We start from the raw sequence: 20449 nt of genomic DNA, 5'->3' as shown, positions 1-20449 counted from the left end.
TGACGAGCTGGCTTTATGAATCTCCTGCCTGAGTCGGGGGCTTGTAACTCATTGAAGGGTTATGTTCTAAATGTAATTACCCCTGTCTGCCAAGACCTAATGAAGATTTGCTCAGTGGTAGAATTTGTGTGGCATCCCTGAAACTCTATTGCATACCTCTGGTCTACATCAAAAGAGTTAGATCTCTGTTGTACATTTTATCACTACTTGCGGTGTTAGACGATTGACAAGTTTTTTAAGGATGCAGTTGTTGTCAAGAGGGTTAAAACAGAAGGTCTCGACTGCTCGTGCACATATTGTTTAGAGTGGCAGGACTATGTACAGGTGCAATGTTCATAAACAAATTATACTTGTCTTGAGCTAAAAGCTTTCTTAAAAAGTGGGTATGCGTTACTCATTTTATGGATGTTTGTCATCAGTCTCCGTAAAAACCAGACATTCTTTCTAACAAGAAAAATTCAATACCATGCGAAAAATATGTGAATCGAACTTAAGCAACATGGCAATAAGGATAAAAACTTAGTTGTGTTTGTGAAGTAAAGTTTGTGATTTTTGAAAACATGGAGAGACCGTTACAAATACGGATTCACGATGAGAATGGGGAGAGTTGTAGTGACAGTGACGAGGATAGTGTTGGGTGCGAGATTCATAATCAGCTCAAATTGTACCATAAAATGTTACGACAACTTCATACTGAGGTAAGATCCAGAGAAGATGCTTTCTTTTAATTAAAAATGCAAGGATTATAAAAAGAGAAGAAAACATAATTCATAGTGGACGTCAAGTTTCGGGAAAAAAATGAATGCATTTACATCAATCTGTACGTCTGTATTTAAAAAGGAATCGTGATATAATTTTTGTGGTAGAAGAGTCCTTTATATGGTCACTAAATATTCTATCTTATTTTTTCTTATTTAAAAAATAAATAAAGAGGATTCTTATATTTATTTTATAAAAATAAAATTGCAACGAAGTATTTAGATAAAATTGTTTGGTTTTCAAAGTACCAACCTGTTTCAAAGTATTTTTTTGTGATCTGAGACTAGCACAGGAAGCATTTTAGGCTCGGAATAAAAAGAGCGCATATGTCTAACTGTTCTGCCAAGTAGCTAACAAGTAGTGGTCATTCCTTACTGAAGTCTAACAACAAGAAAATAATTCTAATGTCTAACACATGGACACAAGAACCATTAACTATATCTCTAATAAAGGGAAATCGAAACCAAATTCATTATTTAATTTCTAGATATATTACTTTTTTATTTGGTGCGCAGGAAATTATGGTGCTTTTTTGAAACATTGTTAGAAATAAGATGCAAGCCTTCAGTCTGTATACATGTAACTATTCCCATTAGTTGTCTGTACTACCTTTATTTTACTGTCAAATTATGTAAGTCATGGGATGGTTAATATGCTTTTTACGTGAAAGTGAAATGCATAGATCAATTAAGCTTTGAAGCGAAAAGCTATTCGTTTGTTATTCTTTTAAACTTTCAAACTCTGTTAGAGAAGTTGTTTTATTGTATAAAAATATCAATTTTCTTTTGATAAGTAAGCGATCGCATTTTTGCTTTAACAACATTATGCCACTAATCACTTCACACCAAGTCAAATACGAAGACGTGTATCAGAAACAGGGGCTACTGTGGTATGCTTTGTTTATTATGAGGTACTGTAGTCAAAGAAAATATTGGCACAGTAATGGTATCCGGTCAACTAGTAATCAAAATAAATATCAAAGAAAGACTGTGTCAGTATACAGGTAACAAGCTAATGAGATAAGGTATATCAACACACTAAACTATAAAGATATGGAATCCTAGTGCATCATGCAGCAAGAAAGACGTGGTCGTAGTGTATCAACCCTGAAAAGGCTGAATACTTTCATATCAAGCCAATTGTCATGATGTAAATTTTTATTCAAAATGTTGTCATGTTGCTTTTACCGCTACCCAATGAAAAATTTAAAATTTACAACATGACACAACAAAGGATGTAAGTGGGTCACACAAGAAAGACAAGTCAAGTCGTACTGCTTCAAACTATTGAGAAAAAATCCTATAAAACAATGCAGGGAGAGAAAAAACTCTAAATGTTAATCAGAGAGAAGGAATTCAAGAGTGAAAAGCTGGTGGCAAGACATTTTAGTCAGTAAAGCTGAAGGCTAGAGATCCTTGTTTGTACAGTCAGAAGCAAGACATTCTACATATATATACATGTAGTTTGTAAAGAGGAAGACAACAGATTCTAGATTGTGAAGCAAGCGAGAAGAGATCCCAGTCTGCAAAGGCAAGAGATCCTAGTTTGCAAAGCCAGAGGCAAGAGATCATAGTTTGCAAAAACCAATCCTTGTTTATAAAACCAGAGGCAAGAGATCCCATTTTGCAAAAACCAATCCTTGTTTATAAAACCTGAGGCAAGAGATCCTAGTTTTCAAAAACACAATCCTTGTTTATAAATCCTGAGGCAAGAGAACTTGATAAAAAAAAATACCCTTCTTTGTAAAACCAGAGGCAAGAAATCCTAACTTGTAAGCCCAGAGACAAGAAATCCTACTTTGTAAAGCCTTAGTCAAGAGATTATTATACCTTGCCAAGAATAGTGGCAAGAGGGCCTAGTTTGTGAAACCAAAGATAAGACATTTTAATATGTAATAATAGAGACAAGAAGAAATCCTAAGAGAGAGACAAGCGATTTTGGTTTGCAAAACGAGAGACAAGAGATCCTAGTTTGTAAAGCAATAGTCGAGAGATCCTAGTTTATACAAACCAGAGGTAAAAGACCTTGTTTATAAAGCCAAATGCAATTGATCCTAGCTTGTAAAGCAAGAGGCAAGAGATCCTAAATTGTATGTCCAGATATCTTTGTAGGACAAAGAATCGTATGATATATAAATTTAGAAAGAATGGTTCCTGTTTTTGAAGTAAAGTTGGACATCCTTTATAGCCAGTGGTGAAAATCATTGTGTGTCAAGCTTTAAAAAGCAGATTCTGATGCAAAATATATTTTAAAGATAAGAGGTTTTTTTGAATAATGAGGAGATCTTGTAAGAAAAGAAAAAAATACTTTGAAACTAAATAAACCCCAGATTTGCCATGATTATTGTTTGGCGAAATACATATTGTCTTAAAATATTTCTTCTCTTCTTTGTATACATCATTATTTATGAACTTCACAATAAGGAAAGTAGATATGCACAGCGTAAAATTTTTATAGTGTATTCAAAATCAATTTCATAAGGCATTTATCCCTGAAAAGTGAAGTTTGCATTAACTATATGGGAGCAGAGCAAACGCGGACTTCTTGATAGATGAGAGGTGGGTTCAGATGGAATGAAGAAAAGAGTATCCCCTGTCGACCTATCACATTCGCCATTTGCTCCCTGTCGTAACCGGAAAACGTTATTAAAAAACCCTAGAAAATTGATTGGGTAAATAATGATCTAACAATTAGTATGAAAATTGCCAGGTAGCATTTGACTCAATGATAGTTTGCATTGTTGACAAGGTCATTGTATCGTATCATCATTACATCGTCGCATCATACCATCAATATCTGAAATACATATACGTAGTTCATAACAGATAAAATAAATATGGAATGCTCATAGTTATATTAAATAATTACAAGTAGATATTGATAAACACATACATCTACTCCTTGAGAACTACGGTAATAAAATTTAATTATCAAATAATTTGATATTATTTTTATAATTAGGTAATAGTTATGATTGACAGGAACTTCGACTCGCGGCAATAATAATGGTATAGGTGTCCTGAAGCGAGAAAGGTTCTTTTTTACATCAGCCAGCAGGTTGCACTGAAGCATGAATACCCTGTGTATATCATTAGTGGAAGGACTCTTCTCTCAGCATTGACTACCGCTGTGTAATTGTTCACCAAGAATATATTTGTCGTTTTGCAATAGTTCTCTATCTTGTCAGATGTATTGTAAACTGTACGTTCTATATAGTTGTTTCATCGTTGGAGGTTCATCGCAAACTATTGGAGGTCATGTTCTATTTGAAATTGGAACTGTACTAATTATTAAGTACTAGTTAAGTATAGTGCAATGAAATACGAAAGTTATCTGCTAACGTTGACTACAAGCAATGAAAAGGATGGTAAGGTAAGTAATATACTAATACCGTGTTAACAGAATTTTTAGCGGGGATTTCATTTTAGCATTATTAGCGTGGGTGCTTAGATATCTTAAATTGAATATCGCTTTAAAAAAAAGCGGTTTATTTGTAATAAACTCTTTAGTGAGCATTTTAAAATCGCTAAATTACTTCTCGCTAAAAAAAATTAAATCGCTAAATTTGCGTCTAGCTAAAATTTCCATAAATACGGTATATCCTCGGTTGCAGATTTGATATAGATACAAGTATTTTTTTAATATAAGAAATCTTACTTTTGTTTTACTTGTTTGTTGTTTGCGAAGTTTAGAAAAATAAATGATGGTCTATGTTTGTAAAAGTTAAGCATAGAAGACGCTTGCCTAATTAATTCCAAGACGCCCCATACAGTTTGCTTATTATGTACACTATCATTATTGTTTTCTTTTCTTTGGGGATGCACTTGTGTGTTTTGTTAGCTACTGATTACACCGAGCATGTTAGGTGTTCTTAATACTACTTTTGCTATTTTTCAAAAAAAAAAAAAAACACCTGAGGGATAACACTGTGTATTTATATCATAGGCATTTTTCTTAGGTAAATCTCGATTAAACTAGATTACAACATTGTTAACAAGAGAGGTCATACTGGGAGAAGGACAATGTCCAAGCATTGAAAACAGTCTTATTGTTGAAAAACTGATTACAATACTATATACATAGCAAATAATTTACAGATTATCTAATTCTTTACACTGTGAAATCACGCAATTATCCATGTTCTGAGTTTCAACCTCAATTTTATATTTGAGGTTATAATATAACTATCAAAGTAAATTCGAGATTCATTATAAACTAGAAATTTATTTCCAGGAAATTAATTGATGAAATAAGATATTTATTTAAAGTCGGGTACATCAACAAGATTTACTTTTTTAATATCGCATAATGTTCTTTCATATTTGTTTCCTTTGACTCCCTTCCTCTTTTAATACAAAAATACATTATCGTTTTCAGACCACAGTATGGAAGTATTGGTTCATATATTTGAAAACAAATATTCTTTTTATATCAAATTACAACTCCTAAAAATAAAAACTTTTCTACACCTAGCTAGAATTACTAGTATTTTATTTTTTATCTTAAATTTCTATAAGAAAAAATAATGCTAGATTTGAGGCAGCTATAGGTAGGAATTGCAGTTCTGTTGTTCATATTGATACTTGCAAAGATTTAGACGACATGACTTAGTATATAACTATATTGCCTTTTCATATATAAACAGCAGTATTCTTTTTTATTTTATCTATTATTTTTTTCGCCTCAGTTTGATCGTTTTTTAAAAATATTTTTACGACTTGATTTTCTATCGAAAACTTCTTCTCTAATGATGGTCAAAATCACATTGAAATCGAACACATTTGACACATATCTGTAAACTGTCGATGGCAATGCCAGGGACTTATGTACTAGTATATAGGTCCTTTATGATACCAGTTTTCCTTGTTGTTAATGTTTACTTTTTCATGCACTATAGTGACATTTATACTTGCTGTAACATAATGATTATTATGCTAGCAATAATAAATGTTGTGCTTTGTAACAGAAAATAATAATGTTCTGTAATGTAAGTATATGCTATTATGCTAGTATAATTATAAGATAATGCATTTCTTAATGGTTTTGTTTAATGGAGATTTACATGCCAATACCAAAAAAAAAATTATCCAAAGAAATCTTTTTCTTTATTAACCTATATTCTAAGATTTTGTTCTTTTAAATTGATTGAAATTAAAAAAGTATTATCTGAATTTATCTCTAACACTCAATGACAGAGAATGCGAAGTGGTATGTTGAGTTTCTTTATAAGCAAATCGCACGATACGTAGAAGGCAAACGAACATGTTGCTGTCCTAATACACTTACAGAACCTGGGTGTAAAATCCATGCGGGAAAAGACTTAAAGCAGACAGCTTATTCATATAGAAAAAATCAGCGTGAATCTCCGGGGTTTTTTGAACTGCAATTCAAAACACTATTAAACTTAGGAAAAGAGGGATTTCACGGGTTTCCCACCTCAGGGTTGGATTATTCTGGAACTCACAAGTCTCACCTATATCCATAGCGTCTTTTACTTGTCTTGCCAAGGTGGTTTTTGTTTTCTCTTCCAAATAAAAAAAAACGGTCATATTTTTCAAAAATGTTTACTTATTCTACATGAATATGCAAAGGTATATTTATTTTGTAAGAAAAAAATATACATCTCAAAAGTACGAAGCGACTTATATGTATGTTGGGCATAAGGTGGTTTAGAATAGTTTCGCATAAAGTACCGTTAATAAATTAAGTACTATAATATTAGAAAAAAAATAGTGTAGCCTAAGGTTTGAATGAATAATTTAGATTATTTTAAGACTAGAATATTTTATATATTCATTTTCAGGGATTTATCGGCTTTTATATATACTCTATTGAAATATGAAACTTAAATGTCACTTCTACTATTCCAAGGATGATTTGGATCAGAAATATAAAACTTTATTTTAAAAAATCTATCCGGAATTTTCACAGAAAATCAGGATAGGTTCACAGAAAGAATTGTATCTTGAAAAGGAGGTGGTCTGGCCATTATCTCCTGTTTAATAGTATTAACTGGTATTGGTGTGCATATTTTTGGAAGCACGGACTTGTTAGTTATTTCGAATGTTGCGAAATAGTGAAAATATGTTTTATGATCAAAATGTTTTTAGATTATTCCTGTGCCATCATTTGGGCGCAATGTGTAAGTTGTACAAGTTTTATTCTGAAAAACTTCAAAGTCCTCAAGGGATTAAAATTTGCTATTGTAACATGTAGAGATAATATAAAAGTATCCATTACAAATTTTATAAGCAGCTCATTGAGAATGCAAACGTAGCCAATCATTTTGTTTGCCAAAAAAATGCCCTCTCTTATCGTCAAAGGTTATTTCATTTCTATGACAACTCAGCCATGGAAATTCCATACGGTCATAGCGCAGCAAATTATAAAGAAACGTTGCTACTAATTGCTTCACATTATCATGCAAAGATGGGACAGTTAATATGTTTTGAATTAACAGAATTCTATTGTAGTGTTCTTGTCATGCATATATCCATAAAGAGATTGATACTTGCATGTATTTCACACAGAAATGATCGACATTTAGATATATCGACTACGCTTTGTCAATTAACAATGATAATTTCCATTCTTATGTCGACACTATATATTAGTGAGCTTAAAGTAAAAGAATCACAGAGTCTGACATCTATTTCATGTTTGGATATTTAAAAACAACGAGACATATATTGCAATATATCAACAAAGCTTTATGATAGACGTGATGACATAAACTCTATAATCGTCAACTTCCCTTGTTTATCTTTTGCATAAGGGGTTTATATCTCTCAGTTGCTTCGATTCGCAAGAGCATGCCTTAAACGTAGGAACACTTATATAAACTATAACCCAGAACCGAGATAACCCATCATAAAAAATTGTAAAAAAACAAGTTGATGAATCAAGAATATCAGCAGTCTTGTATAAAGTTACTATTTTGTAAGTTCTATTGTCGATATGTAATGACCTCTTAACCAAATACATTCTATCATTTAAGTCAAATGCTGACTGACGTTTTTCATTCTAATTGTAAGGATTTGAAATACACAATTTTAATCTCTGGCGGGTGTGATTTAGGTATACCTCTGACACTGGAATGACACTCCTCCCTGGCACCTGATCCCACCTCTGAAGATTTAGAGGCCTGTGTTAGCTTTGCTCCTGATTTGTATTGTTTGAATGGACTTTTAGCTTGAATGCTGATCATTTTCTGTACATATTTTATTATAAATAACCATACTAAGAGAGGTAAATGCTATAGATATGAAGTATATATCTGATGTTCAGAATCTTAAATATTGGTTATTTCAATCAACAGCATCAGTGAAGACAATTCATAGACATTGCTATCAAAAATAAAAAAAAATCTATTTCTGCACAGCTGCATAAAGGCTATTATTTCTGGGTAAGTTTTCAGATATAACGATTAATTGAATTATTATTAATAAGCTTAATACCCCGTCACATCGAATTTTCAAGTATCCAGGCAGCTTATCAACGTAAGATTCATAAACATCTGCATCAGACTGTCATTTGTAATTTGCTTACTTCCCCAAACTGTCAAATACCTTCAGACCCTGTGGTTTTCTATTTGCACTGTTTCCATTAGTGTTCGATTTGGGGGTATCTTTCAAGTTGCATATGGTTGTAAAAATATTGAATTTCTTTATTAACAATCCTTTGTATAATTTATTGCCGTTAAATACATAATTTTATGATTCAGTCAAGGAATGTATCTTTTTTCCTTTTGATTTATCTATAGGAGTGCTGTTTTGATGTTGAATTGATAAAATTTTGTTCAATGATTATAAAAATGTTATGTATCACTGTGATATCTATGTCTAAGAATCTTCATAATGCAGGAATGAAAAATGCTCTAAAAACTGTCAAATATGCTCAATATGATATACAAACCTTTGAATTGTTAATTAATTTTCAGACCTAAACCAGTTAAAGCCTCAAGTTGTTTAAAATGTTAGATTTTCAAAGTCAGCTAAAATGTCACTAAAATTGTTTTTCGTGTAAAAATCACACCGTGATATATGTCAGGAGTTACATGACATTTTGTTATGGACAATGATTTTCTTACAAATACTAGTATGAGTGTGCAAAATATTACAAGAGAAGAATATGCAATAAAGGACCTTCTTTGTGCTCATTGTCCTTTTGGCAACTTCTCCGTGTTTGGTTATTTTGTTTCCAACTTTTCTTACTGAATCCCACGTGTCATTCTGTAACATTTTCTTTATTCATGAAGTCATAAAAACGTATCATAATCAGAAACAAAAAAGACAAATAATCCCAAAAAATTGAAAAAGTGCTGCGAGTTGGTTAATACGTTAAAATTCAATCGTGCAGTCTTGAACAAATATCATGGATGTTTTTTCCTGTGTGTGTTTGTGTGAGTTTGAGAGACAGCATGAGGAAGACGATGACCGAGGAAAAAGATAAAAATCGGATCAAAATACTAAGTACTATCGAAACAGAAAAAGACGCCCATTCTTGCATGCGGGTATTCAGAAAGTCATTACGTTATGTTTTTGACGTAACAATAATGTAAATATACATGTAAATTTTGGAATTTAGTATTATTAATTTCATTATAACAAAGGGAACAAACCTTTCAAGAATTTTTACACTCATATCGAGACGTCACCACTTGCCGGCGAAGAACTTCAAATTCTAGACCTACAGTATAGACTAATGGCACTCAGGGCATTGTATTAATGAGAGGTTTTGTTTACGTTCCAGTACCTACTGCGACAGGGGACCTCGATTTATACTGTCTCATACTAAGGACCGCTTTCCAATCCCGCAGTGGGTTCGAACCCCGAAAGTGCCGATTCCTTTTCTCGCAACTCTAGAACAAACGCTTCAACAACTGTCTATGCGCGAATATAAATCTTTTAATGTTTTATTAACATCTTAAATGGCAGTCAATATTGCTTTTATTGCAATGTTGCTTTTAATGGTTCATAGAGATTGAACTACGGCTTTGTTCCCAGTATTACATCATTATGAGTAAATTTTGTGATTTCTCTTATTTTTATCTTTAAAAATGAATTTAATAAAGGCAATTCATCATATTTGTATGAGAATTAAAATCTTTATCCGTCAGAATTTGACGTAACCTTTACATAATCAGAGTCTTATTGTCTCCCTTTGGTTATGCATTCCTCTAGCACGGCAATGAATCACAGGAGAACTTCAGAAATATTGGACGATGGCGTTATTTGATTGGAATTACGGAGTTTGGCGTTCCGATATTTGATATGTGTAGGTTGAGCTTCTGTGACTTTGATGCTTGAGAGGTCGTCTCAGATCTTCATGGGGTGGGACACACTCAAACAAAATAGAGGTGTGAATGGGAAGCATCAGAGGCTACCTTAAATACCAAGCACAGCATTAGTGTTTGGGGTTTTATGTTGTGTTTATAGACTTAATTACGGCATTAGAGATTCTTGTTATGATACAGAATTAGTTGCAAGCGTAGATATATACATGTATCTAAATTTTCTTTATGAACTTTATAATCGCTAGAATCTTGGTCAAAGGTTACCTCAAATATATAGGTCTAATCTGCTTGTTTTCTTGACCTCTTTTTAAGATATTTATAAAATAAAAGTCCACTACTTACCTTGGATGTTGCGGTACATCGGTTGCTCGACCGCCCGTCTATTTGGGAAGCGTCTCCCCCTCCCCGAACCCCAAACTCATAACAATAAAAGAAAACGATTTGACTTTTTTTTTTAGATTGAAAAACCTTTTCATGAAAATTTTCAAATCACAGAAAATTTCTTGACTAATGTTTTTTCATCGAATCTTTTTAGATAATTTTTTTTTAAAAATACAGACGCTAATTCAAGCTTTTATTTAAGATACCGTAAAATCCTCTGTGGAAAAACAAATGCTCATAAAAATAAAATATACAGTGTCCTGATTCTACTAACAGTCGATCTTTATCCTGTGTTTTATTTGGGTAAAATAATTAATGTGACGTTTTATTTTCAATGGAATTTGATGATAAATATTGATATATTTTGATCAAAGCAATTATCTTAAAACCAGGTCAAGTTCTATATAACCACCAATGTTAACAGAGATCTAATGAGTAGAAACCGTTTTTATATTCTTTTCAATACTTTTTATTTTCATCAATTTTAAGTAAATGGATTCTTGGAGTGAATAGATTTTAATTCTTTTTACATGTTCCCACTGGAAATTTGGGTGCTCTATAGTGACGGGGGTGATCGTCCGTCTGTAACATCAAAGGTGCACTTATTATAGCAGTAAATTCTATCTTATACCACTGAATAAAATACAATGAGACTTTCACAGAATCTTGATCATTACATAGTGATCCTGTGGAACCCATATTTTACATTTTAAAATTAAATAAATATTTAGTGAATCTCACACCAAAATATGAACAAAGCCATTTTTTCTATGACATTGAGGATACCCGTTTCTTATCTGCAATTCCTCCTTTTCTATTTTTATGAGATTTTCATATATTTTATGAGACCTTCTTATATGGTGTCAATTTGAACTATTTTTCGTTTCAGTTGGAGCGATGGGAAAACGGGGTGTAAGACACTATTAACTGGATTAAACGCAAAGTGTTAAAATCATTTGAGATATATTTATATTACTATCATAAGTAAACAATTTCAGAAAAGGCGGAGGTGCTAAGCTTCCATAATCCTCATCCAAAAGCTTAACCTCTTAAATAAATCAGCAGCAACCGTTGGGTCGTCTGCTGCGAGCGCGAGGCGCGATTATCGACGTCATATTTAAGACAAGTTACCGGCCATTGCAATAGTTACAAGGATAGAATTATCTTTGCGTCAGTAGCGCGAGTATTTCAACTCTTAGACTTTGGATTTTTTTATGGTGTTCAAATCAATTCATATTTAAAAAAAAGTGATTTGGAAAATACAAATCTGTGACATGATAGAATATTTATTGCAGTTGGATCATATCTTATTCATTGGACCTTTGAAGGAGTAATGATAATTCAATTTTTACTGATTACAGGTAACTTTTTAAGGTCCAATTATTTTACTTAATTGTGATTCAATTTCAATTTCTCCTTGACTTTATTGGGGTTTTTTCCTGATGTTAATTTGAATCTTCTCTGTTTTCATAATGTTCAGACGACAAATTCAAGCTGTTTAAATGTAAAATAAATATTGATTATGACATACTTAAAATCATGGATCAGCACTATACAATTTTCAGATTTAATTGCTTTTCAAGATAAACAAAAAATCAGATGCTTATAAGTAAAATTTAAGGGTCGTTCATTTTTTATGAAAATGTGTAATTCTTAATATTAACATGTACTTGTATTCATGTGAAGACTGTTCAAAAACCACTGTATTCTCTCCTACGGACGTCTTCCACTCGGTCAAGATTGCAAACAAGTGTCAAGTGCTAATAATACAACAGTCTTTAGTCTTTAGTTTTTCCGCCAACTTAAGGGTCATTATATGGCAAAAACACGCTTTTCCAAATCAAGGGCATTTCATTATATGCAAATCTAAGCTCTTTATGGGAAATATGTCAAATATGATTTCATCTGTAGAAAACAGTGATTTTTGACTTTTTCATCCTTTCCTGAATTCCTCTGCATGTCAAAAACAGTTCAAAGAAGAATTTTTTTTGTACATTTATATATGCAATTTTTTAATGTTTATATTAAAATCACCATTTTTAAATTTTTAAGCCCATTTGAAGATGCGAAGAGATACTTGTAACATTTTAGGGCAATATAAATGCATGTTATACAAGTAAAAAAGAAACCATTATGCCAAACTCTTTTATACCTTGTGGCTCCTTTTCGCTCCTCTTTGCAAATATCTTCTGAGGAGCAAATCAGTTACAAAGTCAACAATATTAATAATTTTATACCTTTTCTTCATTAATATTGCAATTAATGTTAAGATGATAGAAAATCTTTGCTTCACCTTTCATTTTCAGTCATTACGTGATCTTGTTTTCTGTTAACATAATCAAACAACAGATGATTTTGAGATCTCATACTAATTAGTGGAAACAAGGAAGAAATGGGTCTACAATTCATTTTTCTTTGTATCAGACAAATCTACAAACACCACTTCAATTGATGCATATTTCACACCGCCTAATTGAAACCAACATGGTTCCAAGTTTTTTCTCTTTATATTCAATTTTGCAGACAGGAAAAAAGGTTTCCCAAAAGTTACTCTTTTGGTTCATTTCTGAGAGAGTGCTTTAATAATATGTACTTTATCATTTTTAAGTGAATTTTCTACATAAAAATTTATGGGTAAGTACTTGTAAATAAGAAAGGCAATATGCACTCTTACGCGATATGTTGCAAGAAGTGAAAAAGTTTAACCTCATGAAACCACACGTTTTCTATTTTCTTATCAGGGTACTAATCAGTTTATGACATAATGGAAGAAGATGAAAAATTAAGATATGTTATAATCACTTTATTATTGAACATTGAAACACTATCAAAACTGCTCTCATTTTCCTCTCATCCAAGAAAAATATCTACACAGACTGCTGAGATACAAAAACCTTCTTCAGAGTTGATGGATGAGTCCTTCGTTCTTTTTTTGTCCTACAGAAATTGTATTCGTCCTTTTGTCCTACAGTTGTTGTATTTCTCTCTGTTTTGCTCTATGGTAATTGTATTTCTATCTTTTTGGTCCTACAGCAGTTGTATTACTTTCTTTTTTGTCCTACAGTAATTGTATTCTTCTTTTTGTCCTGTGATAATTGTATTTCTGTCTTTTTTTTTAGCTTCATGGCTGTAGTGAAGAACCTGGCATGGGCGAGTATCTGTGTATTGGAGACTATATCTGTCTGTATTGTGAGGAGACAGAGGGATATGTGTACAGCTCCCAGTCCAGGTACGTGCTCGGCCTCAAGTTGTCCACCATACTGTTTAAATTAATTTCTTTTGGAAAGAAAGGATGGCGCTTGCACAGAAAATTGCAAATTAAATTAATAGAAAAATGATATATTTCCAGAGAGCCGTAAACAGCAAATACACTGTATCTCCGAAACTTAAAACAACTGTACTTATAGATATATAACCTTTGTAATTGCTTTCACCAAGACTAGGTGTGAATGCAACATTCCAAATGGTTAGGGGTAAAAAGAGAAAAAGAAACCCAGAAACTCAGGGAGACACTTACACAAAAGTGTAATTTAAAACATGTCACCCCGAACTTCTTTCGTTACTTTTAACTTTATCCATAATTTTGGATGAAATATATGGAGATAACGAATATTATTCTAGCTCAAAAGTCTATGAGATATTCAATACAAAATAGGAGAAGCACAAACACGGACCTCCTAAGAATCAGAGGTGGGATTAGGTGCTGTTTTATACTACTCATGATGATTGTCAACATAATCATTATAAGGGTTTAATCTTTAGGCACATTTAGGGATGAACTTATATATCAGGAAAATTTATGCTCAATATTTTCTCATTGTTCCCATTTATTCCCCCGAACTGCAAAAGAATTACAACATATATGACTTCAGAAATAGATTTTTTTATATAGAAATTTAAAGAATTCATTTGCTTTTCAACAGAAAAATTAGCTCACAGTTTAAAAAGAATTCGAATCATTATAACCATGCTTATTAACATATTCTTAAATTTACAACAACAAAAAAATAGTTGCTTTAGTACATGTTTGTTTAATATTTTTTGTTAAGTAAAGTTATTCACCCAATGTTCAATGTGAACTGTTAAGAATAAAATGCATACACATAATAGTCATTTAAGCATTATCGAAATTTTAACAAAAACTATAATATAGATTGATGAAGCAATTCGCAATCTTTTGTCTTTAATTTACTCAGAGTATTCTTGGGAAAATTTTTATTTTGACAATTGGAAAATGTCTTGCTGAAACGATTTCCGAACATGATTTATAGTATGCTCACAGCATAGGATACTTTTATGTTTAAAAAAATGGCATTACTATCCATAGGTAAAGCGAATAAATAGATATAAATAAATCCATAAATCAGCTTCCAAACTGTTCAATCATAATAAATGTAAACTATTTTTGAATTTTAATGTTAACAAAATGGTTGTGCAAGGATTTTAGGTACAGAAGCATCAAAATACCTCAGATAAGACTTAGACACCTTAATGGTCCATCAAAAGAAAAAAAAAGAAAAAAAGCTGAAATACAAATATGTGGGGGGATTGTTTCTGGCATTAAGACAATGGTCTAACAGCTATTCCAGGTGTTGCGTTCTGGGGTCAGTCTGTTTCTCTAAGAGACATCTATTAATATAGCTGGATGATCATTGCTTCTCATCAGAAAAAAAAAACAGATTCAGAGAAAGAACATTATAGATAAATTGATTGCCCTTTGGCTATTTTATGTCTTAGGAATGGTCTTTTATTATTATAAACATGATTCCATATGTTTGACGATCTATCTTTAATCCAATTTTCGGGCAGTTTAATGGGTGTTTACTATAAATTAAAGAAAAGAGTTTATATTAAGCAATTTCTCTATCAGTAGGCTTGATAAATTATGTCAGTTCTTAATGAAAACAATTGGTAGATCATATTCTGTTCACAGTCTGTTTATTGATTTCATTGATAGATAAAGTGTTTCGCTTATCTTTAATACGTCGGTCAGAAGTTCGATTGAGAAATAAAAAGTTCACTTGATCCATGTTGATAACAAATATAAGGCAATAAAGAAGACTACATAACCTTTCACTACATTTTTTCCCTAGACAAATCTTCAAAAATCTTAGTTCTTTGCAAAAACAGTACAATCTTGTTGTAAATGTACTTTTGTTTTCTTGTTTTTTTTTTCGAATATTATTTTTTGAATTTAGGTCCACGGAACTATAGAATTTCGGGAAATATAAGTCATGGCTTAATAATGTTTGAGTCACTGATTATTTGTCATTAGTTTTGTAAAAGCTTTTTGTACTTTTGTTTTATATGAAAAAGAAAAAAGTTGATTTTTTTTTTCCATCGAAATTATTAAATAAAGAAAAACGAAATTAATATATTTTTAAATGAAAAACGAAATTATTAAATAAAGGAAAACGAAATTAATATATAAAGAAAAACGAAATTATTAAATAAAGAAAAACGAAATTAATATATAAAGAAAAACGAAATTATTAAATAAAGAAAAACGAAATAAATATATAAAGAAAAACGAAATTATTAAATAAAGGAAAACTTAATATATAATGAATTTATTATATAAAGAAAAACGAAATTATTAAAAAAAGAAAAACGAAATTATTATATAAAGAAAAACGAAATTATTAAAAAAGAAAAACGAAATTATTAAATAAAAAGGAGAGTTAGGGAGAAAGAGAAAATATCAACTGAAACTACTTCAATAATGTTTGAGTCAATAATTGTTTAACTGATTTGTTATGTGTGTCATTAGTTTTGTAAAAATTAATGACTATTTTGAATCGCAAAAGGTCAGGACCTTGCGTTAGATTCCCACGTTAACTTCTGTGTACCCAATATATATAAAAAGAAAAAAATTACTTTGTTGATTTGCATGTATATTTCACAAATTGAGAGTTTGGCATTTAAAATATATGAGAACCATCACAATTTTTGAGAGTTTGACATTTATAATATGTGAGAACAAGTACTAGTAGCCAGTACATCACCTCTAATTATGCGTTGATAAGACCAAGGAATCAGCTGAAGGTGATTTGCTTTATATATTTAAAATCTACTTCTTGTAACCTCTTTGACTAAAAATTTTTTATAATGTCGAGGTATTATTTTACAGCAAAAACTTTTAATTTTTCCTTTAAAAATCAGAAAACAGGCTAGTTCAAGTAATTTTAGGTTAAATTCACTTTTTGGATATGTTTTCCAAACATCTCGAACGATACATGTATTTTAGTTTCGTTTTTCCAATAATTTCGCATATATTAATTTCGAATTTATTGTTATATAATAATTTCGATTTCATTCAAATATAATAATTTCGTTAATACAGTGCTCTTATATTGTGATTTAATAATTTCGTTTTTCTTTATATATTAATTAAACCCTTGCTAAAAATTTCACTATTGGGCTAAAATTTTTTCCTTTAAAATCAGCAGCTTTTTAGCGCTTTTTGTACGTAATGTTAAATTGTCATATATTGGAACATATCTTTTAATAGAATTATATAATCGTTTGTCGACACTTAGAAAAATGCCAATATTTTGTGAGTTGTTCATTTTTTTAAAATGAATATGCTTAACTCATATAATGAACATTTCCCGAGCTGGCTGATCATGACTGCATTGTTCCTGGTTAAAATTCTTTGTTTTCTTTGATTAAAAAAATAAAGCGCTGCATCTCGTGTAAAAAGTGCATACACTTGGCCTGAAAATGGGCTAATGATTATAACACAGAAAGCAGTAGGTCAGACTAAATGCCTTCTAATTCACAAGCATGGAAAAAGGAATTCATATCTTTTTCATTTGGAATATTTTTATTGATGAACCATGTACTTTACAAATCAAATAATGACGTAAACTAATAAATAAACCAAGCAATTTTTCTGATAGAAATATATTCTCATTGAAAAAAAACTTCTTAAAAAAATAAAATTGTGTTAAATATTTATTACCAGAGAATATAAAGTTTTTGTAAAAAATAAGAAAAACATTTGCAAACACGTGTAAGAACCGATCTGTTTGGTTTGCAAAGGTTACGCAAAATAAATATAAACAATGCAATATCAAGGATTTGTGCAAGACTGGTAGCTGTAGCGTTGTTGAAGAAGGTGCTATAGGTATACAAATAAATGTGATGCTGATATCAATACACTGATATCATAAAAACAAACTTCATAGATGACAAGGATACCTTTCGATGATCCATATTTTATTAATCATCGACACACATTCACACGTCACTAATTGTCTTCAAAAACCATTAGCACATAGACCCAGCAGCATGTCTTGGAGGCTTTGTGAATAGTATGTTAACTGCATACCGTGGAACAGATATTTATAAAGAGTAATTTTAAGTGTTCAGAGTGAGATTAATAAATCTGATAACAAGAATTCCACAGCAGATTTCAGAAGTAGATATCATCAAAGTGCATGTAGAAAGGAAACCAGTTTTTTTTTAATCTATAGAGTAAAAGCCTCTTTCATTTCCTTTTGGTTTCACTTTGAAATTGGTAAGTCTTTCTGATAATGGTCACACAATGTCGAGGACTCAGGTATTGGTATCCTGAAACCTCGGTAACACTTATAAACGTCACGCTGATTCCATAATCAAATGCTGATGTGACAGGATAAAACAAACAGACAGTTAATGCCTGAGTCAATTTGTTCGGTAATCCCCTACAAGTATCAGATAATTGTTTACTGCTAATAGCATTAAGAGCCTCAAAAGAGTTTCAATAGCTTCTTTCATCACAAAAGCCTCGAGAAGCCTTAAGCTTTGTCTTTATCTATCAATCCGATATCATGCATATTGCTGCAATAAACATGCATTTTATGTCTTTGTATAGCTTGAAGGTTTCTTTAATTGCAACATTAAAGGTTGCGCTTTATCCTATATCTCCATTTGATATTACTAGGCTTATGAATAAAGTCAAGTAAAACAATTATTTATTTTTTCTGAATATGGTAAACAAGTCAATCTGATTGTTCTTTGATATTTACAGTTCCTCCAATAACGGGTTATACATTTACACAAACCAAGAGCGAAATAGGCCAAGAAATATCCCAAACCCCCAAGGTAAGAGGACAAAGTGATATTCTTGCATGGATAAGAGTTGTAATGTTTTTGCAATTGTTAACTTTAGACAAGAGAGAAAAAAGGCATGACTGTATTGCTTCATCTGAAGCCTAAAGATAATGAAGAAAAAATGTCGAGTATTTGAATTTACATATACGCAGGGATTTGCAGTAATCAAAAGGGATTTTAAAGCTTTTCATAGCAGCATAAAATCTTATCTCTCTCTCCCTCTATAACAATTTCTTATCGTAATATTCGAATATCATAATGCCCAACCCCCTTCCAAAGCAGCTATCTTTATCTTCCCTCCAACTTTTGTAAATTCCTTTCTTATGTAATAGGAATATTGATTTTAGAAGATATCACAGATATTTGTAGGCATGATGTAATTTAAAGAGTAGAAATAGCTTCACAAATGTTTATTTCAGATCTTTTCAAACAAGTGTCGATTCTATTTCGAAAATTTAATGATTGGTAAAAGTTGAGTGAGTACTGATAGCAAAAACGTGTTATGTTGACAGTGAGAATTGTGCACTTAAAGCTCGTTTTATTCAGATAACTTTTTTTTCTAGCTGATTTTCATCTCAATTTTGTTTGTAGTGATGGTCCCGATTTTATCATTAGTGTCAGCCGAATATCAACAATTTGCACTTTATTCTGCAAACATCTATCTCACCCCTGTAATCCGAAACAATGTACTCTGCAAGAGTGACACTCGTTATTTTGAATTTGACACTAGTCATTACGAGGGCGTAACATTGGAATATGTCAACAAAAATCGCACAATTATGATAAACAGAAATTGACATTTGTTTAGAATTTAAATGATATTGATTTTAAATTGGATACTTCCTGAGATTCTTGACATAATGTACTAGAAATAAATGGGAGTATTCTATGCATTGTTAATTTCAGACTAAACTTGACTGTATTAAGCACACTTGCACTCGTTTCATAACTCAGTATATCTGACTATCATGCTAGACAGGATGGAATATTGTTTTTTTTTTTCATGTTAATCGATGTTATCGATGACTAACCTTTGTTTCAGTGGTGGTATTCCAAGTGTGCATCCAGAATAGGTACAAGCTCAACAAGAAGTACAGGAAATGGATAAATTCAATTCAGTCAGAACATCCCGAGCCTTGTTCTCGAGGTCTGCTCAAACAAACCAAGGTATCAGTCTCAGTCAATTCTGACCTGAAACAAAACGAGGTCTGCTCAAACAAACCAAGGTAACAGTCTCAGTCAATTCTGACCTGAAACAAAACGAGGTCTGCTCAAACAAACCAAGGTATCAGTCTCAGTCAATTCTGACCTGAAACAAAAAATAAATTCTTTACGAAGTACCTCGTACCCTAAAAACTTCTTGAAAACATTGCAACATTGTTATTCGATTGCGAGAGAAATACAATACTTCATATCTAGAATTTCTTTAAGCTAATGTCTGCAAAGCATGGCCCATAAAGTTTAACATACCCTCGATGTTCTATTTCTGATATGACAATTTCATCTTAATAAAGAAATGACAAGGTAATTTTAATATTTTATGACACAGTTAGCAGCAGAAGCAGAGAACAAGGACAACGAGGCGGAGCAAAAGAGACAACACGGCAAGCGTGTGAGATACGGAGAAGTTGTACAGGTTAGAAGGAACAAATAGACTTGTTACAGTCAAAAGCAATTGTGCACCATAGAAGAAAAATATCAAATTTGCAAGTGCAAAAGACTTTCTAAGGAGAAAGTTATTCAAGCAATGTTTGCAATAACCAAACATCATCATACCAAAATTAAGTCGTTCTTTTCCAAGACTTAGCGTTTTTGGTTGAACAATGGCTCTTATAAATCATATTTGTCATTGCTCAACATGCTGCTGTTTTTGCAGCGTTTCCTCTAAATGAAAATGAATTATCTCTGTCATTTTTT

At 31.5% G+C, this 20449-nt stretch overlaps 1 protein-coding gene and 1 long non-coding RNA gene across 2 annotated transcripts in view; one reads left to right on the top strand and one right to left on the bottom strand.

Annotated features, from left to right (window-relative positions):
• Positions 1-545: 545 nt before the first annotated feature.
• The window catches only part of LOC134280008 (inositol 1,4,5-trisphosphate receptor type 1-like), a 51817-nt gene continuing 31913 nt past the window's right edge, over positions 546-20449 (top strand). Inside the window, exons 1-5 of the mRNA XM_062762429.1 lie at positions 546-698; positions 13555-13664; positions 18450-18523; positions 19575-19699; positions 20082-20168. Of these exons, the coding sequence (XP_062618413.1) occupies positions 561-698; positions 13555-13664; positions 18450-18523; positions 19575-19699; positions 20082-20168 (534 nt within the window). The 5' untranslated portion in view covers positions 546-560. The remainder of the gene's footprint in view (positions 699-13554; positions 13665-18449; positions 18524-19574; positions 19700-20081; positions 20169-20449) is intronic.
• On the bottom strand, positions 17288-20445 carry LOC134280009 (uncharacterized). The gene is made up of 3 exons (XR_009994816.1): positions 20309-20445; positions 19564-19723; positions 17288-18123 (listed from the first exon to the last, which is right to left on the bottom strand). It is a non-coding gene; the product is annotated as an uncharacterized LOC134280009 (long non-coding RNA).

The sequence above is a fragment of the Saccostrea cucullata genome, unplaced genomic scaffold (assembly GCF_032062105.1).
Source record: "Saccostrea cucullata isolate Sc308-1 unplaced genomic scaffold, CSIRO_AGI_Scuc_v1 ctg152, whole genome shotgun sequence".
Taxonomy (NCBI): domain Eukaryota; kingdom Metazoa; phylum Mollusca; class Bivalvia; order Ostreida; family Ostreidae; genus Saccostrea; species Saccostrea cuccullata.
The sequence above is the reverse complement of the archived record's forward strand: the minus strand, read 5'-3'. Positions and strand labels throughout refer to the sequence as shown.